This window comes from Anopheles coluzzii, chromosome 2 (assembly GCF_943734685.1).
Source record: "Anopheles coluzzii chromosome 2, AcolN3, whole genome shotgun sequence".
NCBI lineage: Eukaryota > Metazoa > Arthropoda > Insecta > Diptera > Culicidae > Anopheles > Anopheles coluzzii.
This window is the reverse complement of record NC_064670.1, coordinates 109,121,594-109,130,848: the sequence shown is the minus strand read 5'-3', so window position 1 is coordinate 109,130,848 and position 9,255 is coordinate 109,121,594. Positions and strand designations below refer to the sequence as shown.

Here is a 9,255-nt window from a genome sequence, read left to right as displayed (position 1 = left end):
AGTGTTACGCTGCCCTTGTTTGTTTTTTCCCCTTCTGTGCAATGTGCAATGTGGGGGTCCTTCCTTTCTCGCTAGCCAGGTACCAATGAATTTGTATGATGTAGCTTGCTTCTACAATTGTTAGCAAAACAACAACGGCAGTTTTCTTCCTGTTTTTTTTTTTTTTCTTCTTTACTACCGCTCTTCTAAAATAGTAATGCTGCTGTTGAAAATGGCGGCGCTTTTCCACAGTTAAGGCAATGGCAACAATAACGCGAATCGCGGAACGTTCATCATTCGGTACGCAGAGTTATTACACAGTTGTGAAGCAAAAACACATCCATATTAATGAACGAACCGGAGCTTTTTGTTTGCTTGTTTATGTCCGGTACATTACTCCCTAAACCTGCCCAGGTCTTTCTCTCGCTTTAATGGTTTGTTGGATTGCTTTCAGGTTATTTTAAGGTTTATTTTACATGCGCATAGGTCAAAGTAGTTATGTATATATATTCTATAGTTCTGTAGGCGTATCGTGTGTGTATGTGTGTGTCTTAGTTATTATTCTCTTACTCGCTATACAGTGGAATGTTTGCACCCTCCCCTCTGCCTTTAATGGTTTTTCTTTTCTTTTGCAACATTGCACATCATGTTTGAGTTAACGGGGGAGTGTTTCCCCTCTGTTCGCAACGTACGAAACGTAGCCCGCTCATGGGACGTACGTATCACATTTTCGTAAAACAGCGTAATCAAGCGTAAGCCTCGAATGAGACTTGCAAAGGAATGAGCAAACAACAAAGGAAACAAAATAGGAACTAACAAAACAAAAAAAACGAACATAGAACTCTCCAAAATAGGGGGCAGTAAATGAGCCAAAAGTGAAAAAGGGAAAAGGGAGTGACTTAAGCAACTACGAAACATGTACAAAAGATCATTTAACCATCTAAGGAGGCCTCAACGAGCTGATCAGCCTCGTACTGTTGCACCAGACTGGGCCGTGAGCCGCCTGTCCAAAAACCTCTCCGTTCTAAACATTTCTTTGCAAACCCGGGGCTTGTTTCTCTCTATTCAATCTAAACAGCTAAAAACTAAGTACGACAGATTTTGTCCATCTTCATAGGCCACCAATAATTTGTACACCACTCATGTCCACTTGAAGGGACTCATGTGGTACCCCAACAGCGACGTTCTGCTTTGCTTGATTGCAGAGGTGAGTAGTTTCTACTTGCTAAACGCTCAGAATGGTCCGTCTGGTAGCCTGCGGGTGGGGGGATTGTTCCACAATAAATAGTTCCACAATAGCAGGTAAGCAGCACACCAAAACCGTATCTATATGCGTTTGTGTTTATGTTTATGTATGTATATATATAGGTAGAGCTATCGATCGATTCAGTCTCTCGTTTCGCAATACGCGCACGCAAGCGCACCCATACGTTCCTTTCCCGAGCGTATCCCTAATGCTACATAGACACATATAATATCCGTTTACTTAAACACGACTGGACTGGAGTCTTTCTGGCAGAAAAGAAAAAGATCATCAAAACGCGGGGCCACCGCCAAAGTCAGAGTGTTGTAGATCGGCTGGGAGGGGGGCTTAGAGCAGACAACAACAAAAAAAAAAAACGAGGACGGAACTAGATGGTAACGCACAAAACTATAACAAAACGTGTAAGCAAATCAGTACCGAGCAAATTTGAATCCGATCTACAACCTTAAACAACTCCTCCTACCAACGACAAAAACGATTGGAGGGATTAAACCGATCGAAATAGAACGGTTGCGGAAAGAAAAACGAGCGAGTTCCACTGAGCGATAATCTCAAACAAACATTTCACACAAGCTTTTACATCCGGTTTCCGTTGACGACATCAGCCACCGGGCGCCGGTCGACACGTTCCACCTCGTCCGAGCTGCTGCTGCTGTCGCTAGAGTCCTGCTCGACGTCACTGTCCGGCACGTGGCCATCGTCATCTGCGTCCTCGTCCTCGTCGTCGTCGTCGTCGTCCGTGTCTTTGGCGGAGGTGGTGCTCTTATGCATCGGTTGCTGCTGCTGCTGCTGCTTGATGCGATCGACACGCCGGCCCGCCTTCATCATCACGACCGACGGCAGGTCCGGGTTGGATTCGAGCGTCGATCGCTGGCTGGACGGTGCGTGACTGTACTCGGACGTGTTCTCCTCGTCCGAGATCGTTACGTTCGAGTGGATCTTCCGGTGCACGATCGCCAGATGGTCGGCACCACCGGGGGAAGCATGATGATGGTGATGATGGTGGTGATGGTGCACCATTGCGCTGCTGCCACTGACACCGACGCCACCGCCACCCGACGCTACCGAGGGGCCCGAACCGACCGAGTACTTGGTCCGGCGACCACGCTTTATTGGAAGACGGCCAACACTGTGGGAGAAAGTAGTAGAGGAACATTAGTTAGATGTACAGAAATAACCATTTTATGGTCAACATAATGGGTCTATGCACCTATCCATTCTTCATACAACATATTCATACAACAAACTAAGTTTTTGTCGTGGAGAAATGACCTGTAGAGTTTTCCTGTCGTAACCCTCATTCTTTCTGTACATTCTCCTTGCTCCCTTGAGTCCGTGACGTTAGTGTCCAACGAGATGAAAAACTATCCCTAAAATAACATTTAAAATCGGACGTTGTAAGTGCTACTAGAACAATTGCACGATCCACTTTGCCTTAAAGCACTTTATTGCTCTCTGATACGATTCTCGCTTGAAGGCACGATCATATTGGATTTTAAGATTCTAAAAAATCCAAAGTAATTAGCATTTCCAAATACTGGCAAGCTCAAATGAATCTTGAATCTCTAGCAGTTAGGCACAGTTAAGCGCATCTTTTTCGAACTAATCTTTGTATCTTTGCATCATAAAACGATTTGGATCCAATGATATCAGATCCTGGAATGGTTTGGGTACGATATCAGTTGCAGGACCCGGTATGGATTCAAGATTAGAAATTATATGGATTCTTAATCATATCTAAGACATTTATAAATCAACGATCTAGAGCCAGCATTAGTTGTGGATCAATTCCAGCGCAGGTATGAGTTCGAGATCAATTCACGGAATGATATAGGTTTGCGATCAACTGCAGGATCGGTATAGATTCAGGACCTTCTTCAAAACCATCATGAATTCGGGATGCTCTAGGATCGGTACACTGAGCACTGGAATGGTTTCTGGATCAAATTCTGGATTTAGGAACTGTTGCTATTTCGTTACTACTTTGGAGTGAAATTACTCCAATGGAGATCTTCTTGATGCGCCTGGGAAACCGATTTTTTAGCTTTACTCTTACTCTGGAGTTATTAAATATCTTCGCGAGGCTCTATAATCAGGCCAAATTAACTAGAGATTTAAAATTCCTTCCGATTAAAAGATAAGATTTAGTTAAAATTAAGAACTTTAAACCAGTAGCTAGGCTGACAATTTGGAATAAACTTGAATTGAATTGTTTTGAACATCAGTAATCAGTAACATCACATCAGCTGATGATACCTGCCCTCCAATGACCGAAATAGCAACTTGCTTACAATGGCCAGCTCGCACGCACGTAGTCATCATCACATGCCTCAACAAAGTTTGATAACACAGTAACACCGCCCACCCTCCCGCCCCCAATCTACCACCTCTTCTGATTACTCTTCAAATGAAACATCTAATCTCGGAATTTCAACCACCTTCGCGCAAGATGGGAAAACACTGCCGATATCGCCCAATTCGCATCTCTCTTATCAACGCGCAGCGATGATTCACCAACCGCGACACTTACCTTTTGCGGCGCAACACATAGTACTGCTTCTGGTCCGGTTCCTCTCCCTCCTCATCGGTCCAGCTCTCCTCCTCCTCCTGCTCACCCAGCTTTGGCTCGTGGTGCTGCTCCACCTCAGCCGGCACAGCTCCAGCTCCACCACCGCCACCACCGACAACCGCCAACCCGCCAGCATGCGGTCCACTGTACAGATACGCACCGATCCCGGCGCCGCCAGCACCGGCCGGCTTCAGGTTGCTTCCCGCGCCCGGATGCTTCAACAGGATCGTCTTCCCGCCCGACGGCGGCCCGTTCGGCTGCTTCAGGGCGGCCCGGTACACGATCACGTTGTTGTCGTTCAGGAGATTCCCGTACGCGGCACTCTGCTGCAGCTTCTCCGAGATGATGTTCACCTTCCGGTCGAGCGTGTCGATCTTGTCGTCGTCGCTGCACGCCCGATCGAACCGCTCGTTCCGGTTCATCGCGTCCATGATCGGGTCCGGGCTGGAGCCTTCCCGCTCGTCGTCAAACTCCTCCACGTAACCGTCGGCTTCCTCCTCCCGCAGGTCTTCCTGCTGCTGGGAGCTCTGCTGTCTCCGATATCGGTAGTTCTGCTCGGAACCGGTTACCGGGACACCGCCACTCGTCGTCATCATGTCACTGCTCCGGCTGTTGGTCATCGTGGAGATCGAGATCGAGTTGCCGTTCTCCTCGTCCTCCGGCACCTCCCCATCGTCCTCGGACTGGGGCTTGCTGCTGCAGCGGTACGCACTGACACGCGTCTCCACCGGCAGCACCCGATCGCCGGCGAGCCGCTCGCTCACACTCAGCCGCCTCAACGCTTCCTCAATCACCTCCGGCTCCACCTTCTCCTGCTCCTCTTCCTCCTCCTCGCGCAAGCTTGCCGACATGCGCTTCGAGGCCAGGTTCGGGCACGGGCTCACATCCGGCTCGCTAATGTCCATCGGTTCGGTTTGCGTTTCCGTGTCCACAAGCTTAACGTGGCGCGATTCGGGCTCGCTCTGGACGCGCCGATCCCGGCAAGGGCTGCACTTTGGGCTGCAGTTGATCGTGCCCGAGCCGACCCGCCGGTGGCGGAGCTTTTTCACCCTGCCGGAGGAGGTCGTCGATGGAGCCATCGGTTGGACGGGGACAGCTTCCGGGCTGGTGATGGGTGATGTTACCGGTACAGCAGCTGCTGCCGTCTGCAGGGGTGCCAGTGTACTGTAGGGTGGTGGTGGAGCTGCTGCTACTGGTACCACGACCGACTTGGCACCCTGATGGCCGGATGGGTTCAGCTCCGCATACAGCGTTGCCTTCGCCGGCGTGACACCGGCCGCCGTTGGACTGGGCGTCGTCGAGTAGCCATAACCGCCCCGTCCAGGCAGGGCCGTCGTCATCGCTGGAAAGCTGAACGGTCGCTTGCGGTTTGCCTTGTCGCCGCCACGCTTCAGGAAGCCACACTTGCGCTGTTCTGGTGCAAGCAGCTTCTCTCGCCTGTAGATTGAGAGAGAGAGAGACAGAAAAGAAGCATTAGTTACGGTCGCGAAAACAATCGCAAAAATTCGATCCGCCGACACCTACTTGAGAATTTCCTGCTCCTTCTGCTCCACCTGCAGTATCAGCTGCGACAGCTGCATGCACAGCATGTTCGTCCGCTCCAGCTTCCGCTCGTACGTCATCCGCACGTCCTGCGCGTGCTTCCACTCATCCTTCCGCTTCTGGATCAGGTCCTGCTCGTGCTTCTGTATGTCCATCCCATTGCTCGTCAGCTTCTGCATGTGGCTGCGTATATCCTCGCGCCACGAGCGCTGCGTCTGGTAGTACAGCTCGTACTGGCCCTTCTCGCAAGCCTGCAGCAGCTCCCGCCCCGCAATGTCCAGATGCGTCAGGATGATCTTGAACGACGGCCGGTTGCGCGGTTTCGCGCTCCAGCACTGCTTAATCAGCAGCTTGAACCCCTCCGGGCACGTGTCCGGTATGGGCAGGTACAGTGAGTTGTTGCCGACCCCGAATATGATCTGCGACGAGTCGACGTTCTTGTACGGCACCTCCCCGGTCAGCAGCTCCCACAGCACCACGCCGTACGACCAGATGTCGACCTTCTCGTTGCACGGCTCGTTGCGGATCACTTCCGGCGCCATCCAGGCCACCGTGCCGGCGAAGCTCATCTTCGTGCTGATCTCGTTCCACTCGCGCGAAGTGCCAAAGTCGCTGATTTTGATGACGTCATTCTCGCCAATCAGGATACTGTGGGAAATAGGGATGTTAAAGGTGGAATCGTTAGCAGCATCATCACATTCCAGGAGTTGGGAAGGGGTTTCCAACACGCCACACGAGAAGGCGTTCTTACGTCACACGCATTGCATAAGAACGGACCGCATAGCCATGACGTCATCTTGGGGTGGCAAGGAACGGGCTGGAAATTGGACCACACGACTCTATTTGGTTTCCCTTTCACCCCACAGAACAACCACGCGCCCGAGCCTCGTGCAATGGTACACACAACGGTGGCCTCCCGGTACGCATGCGTTTCCTTTCGTTACGAAAGCAGTAAAGTATCACCGCTACCTCGCTCTTCCCTCGATGTTGTATCTGTTTCCACGCATGATGCGCCACGATTTCTCGAGTTATGCCGGTTCCGGCAAAGGGGGTTGGATCAATTTTTGGATTTTCCCAGCAAAAGTTCAGCAGCAGCAACACACACACGCACACAGCCACACGCTGTCCATATAGCACAACCGTTCGGTAGCATTTGGAGCAAAGGCGGCCTTGGAAGACGTCATCAAGACGTCTTCGTGGTTGCTATTGGCGAACACATTGGCGGTTCATGGCGCACTTTTCCCGACCACCGGTCGATTGGTTGAAGGTCAACACCGGAGTGTTGGTTTTGAGTTCGTGAATGGTTTAATTAAATGTTTATGTTTGTTGTTTTTGTGTTATTGTAACTAAAGTCATTGAACCGACAAATTTATTTTACGCATTTTTGTTGTTGTCCCATTTCGTTTGAATGAATTCACATCTTTTTGAACAATCTTTAAGGAAGTAGGACTGATTCTTTAAAATCCCAAATAAGTCCCTTGGCTAGTAAAACTAAGTCCTTCAATAAAAACATCGTCTTACCAACTAATATACAACACTTAATCTGCAGACTAGCTTGTAGAAAGCTTGTACTTTCATTAAGTTTTCCTCTTTACTCTGGCCGCGGCAGGGCAAGGAGGAAGTGGCAAAGTCCGAACCGAAAACCGTCATAAAACTGCACACTATCTACGCCTCTGTACAGTGCTGCTGAGCAAGAGCTTTTAAAGTGGTAGCGGTATCTTCAATCACTTAATTCCGGTGGACTTTACCGAGTGCCGGTTCAACACAGTAAACACACTCCAAAATCCACGAACGTACAAGAGATTTGTAAAACAACAAAGACACAATAATTAAGACATCAAGACGCTACGGACCGGTAAAAACCGGCAAGGGGTGAGCGGTGAATGGCAGCCAACTTTCAGCGGTCAAAGTTTTTGGGAAAGTGCCTAGTGCCTACGAAACATCGTTTGCACCCTCGTGGTACTGATCAATATACTTACTTGGGACTTTTCAGATCACGGTGTATGATCTTGTGCGTGTGCAGGTACTGCATGCCGAGCGCGATCTGCTGCGACCAGGAGACGAGCTGCTGGGGCGTTATGACCCCACCACTGTCCTGCAGCTTCTTGTGCAGCGGACCGTGCGCACAGTACTCCATGATGATGCAGAACACTGGCGCCTGGGTGCAGACCCCTCTGTTGGTTTGGTGCAGTGGTGGAGTGGAGAGATACGACGCATAGTTGCATGTTCCGCGAGCGGCAGGTTATCCAGGTCAGGTTGCGAAGACGTTGCATGGGGCAGGCATGGGGAAAAAGTAGAACAGAAATAGAAATAAGTTATGTGTGGATGTTCTGGAGCAAGAGCTGGAGCTGAGTTGCACCACCGGAAGTCTTGGGGATATGTGGTGGAGAATGGGCGCCCTAGGATGGCATTAGACGGTGAGGGGTACGGTCGTAAAAATTCCATAAATTATGCAGCTGTTTCTACTTCTGAACCCTTCGCGGGGAAGCGCAAAAATGGAATTTCTTGCTAACACAATGATTTGAAGATGCCACAACTTTGTATTTTCAACACAAATTAGTAACTTCAAACATAAGTAAGACGAATTTCTGTTAGTACTTGTTATCAAACTTACTTTGTTATCAAACTTTTGAATTTTACAGTTCAAGATCACCAAAATAATGTAAAACAGTGCTAAACTATATAATAGACATTTCTTACTATCCCTAAACCTTGATGTAATTAGACAAAAACCTCGTTAGCCGAGTTGTAGGTCAAATCAAGCACGCAAACGTTTTCTATCGTCGAGTTCTTCCGCGCCAGAAGGAACCGCGATAGAATGGTTGAACAAATGCATAGAAAAATAGTAAACGGAACGGGAGGCGACAGAAGGCCGGCTATAAATAGCTTTGACCTAGCGGCAAACCGACCTGGCTCCTGGATGGCGACCCACTCCAGTACACTGGCGCTCGTGCAGGCCCCAGAAAAAAGCACCAAAGCCTCGCAAGCACGTGACACACGCGACAGTGTCGTGCAGTTTATTCAGATTTCAGTCCCTGCATTGTAAGACTTTCAATCCTCCCAACCTTCTCGCTACTCACTTGAACTTGACGATGTTCTCGTGATCCAGCTTGCGCAGATGCCGGATGTCCGTCTCCTTCAGCTCGCGCACCTTCTTCACCGCCACCAGCTCGTTGCGCAGCTTGCCGCAGAACACGGCACCCTGGGCCCCGCTGCCGAGCCACACCATGTCCGTGATGGTTTCGTACGGAATTTCCCAATCCTCAGTCTGTTTGCTCTTCATCTCCATGATGTGGCTCTTGCCGATCAGCGACAGCACCGGTCGCATGCAGCCGAACAGCCCATCCATCCAGCCGGCCGTCGCCGGTTTGCTGGACATGCCGACACCGACACCGACGCCGATGCCGACGCCAACCGGGCCGACGCCTGGGCCACCGGCCGCCACCATGCCCACCGGGAGCTGGGGCCACCCGTTCGCACACATCGCCGGGTGGTGCTGATGGTGGTGGTGGGGCAGGTGGTGTTGCAGGTAGTCCGGGCTGCTGCTGTCGTCGTTACCGACCTGCTGCTGATGGTGATGGTGGTGATGGTACTCGTTGCCATAGATGACCTGCGGGTAGGGTGGAGCCGGTTGCTGCTGTTCATTGTTCAGGCCCAGCTGATCCAACTCCTCCTGGATCGATATCATGCTGTGCGGAAGAAAGAGAGAGTAAAATAGAGGCAATTAGATTCAGTTTGCAAATAATGGACATAGAAATAATGCTCAAATAGTTTTAGGACTTCATAAGAGTATATTGGAATGAATTGTTAGGCAAAGATAAGATACATTCTTCCGCTCAATTCAATCAATTAGAATTCGCATGAGTTTTACTTCTTTTTACTTGGAAGGTTTAGCATCTAC

At 50.0% G+C, this 9,255-nt stretch overlaps 1 protein-coding gene across 5 annotated transcripts in view; it reads right to left on the bottom strand.

The window, feature by feature from the left end:
* Window positions 1-42: 42 nt before the first annotated feature.
* The window catches only part of LOC120953409 (mitogen-activated protein kinase kinase kinase 13), a 32,627-nt gene continuing 23,414 nt past the window's right edge, over window positions 43-9,255 (bottom strand). For all 5 annotated transcript variants that reach the window (XM_040373299.2, XM_049607041.1, XM_049607040.1 and 2 more), the window contains exons 3-7: window positions 8,435-9,043; window positions 7,334-7,528; window positions 5,337-6,002; window positions 3,774-5,249; window positions 43-2,372 (exon numbers count right to left, since the gene is read on the bottom strand). In XM_040373299.2, the coding sequence (XP_040229233.2) occupies window positions 1,820-2,372; window positions 3,774-5,249; window positions 5,337-6,002; window positions 7,334-7,528; window positions 8,435-9,043 (3,499 nt within the window). In that variant the 3' untranslated portion in view covers window positions 43-1,819. The remainder of the gene's footprint in view (window positions 2,373-3,773; window positions 5,250-5,336; window positions 6,003-7,333; window positions 7,529-8,434; window positions 9,044-9,255) is intronic.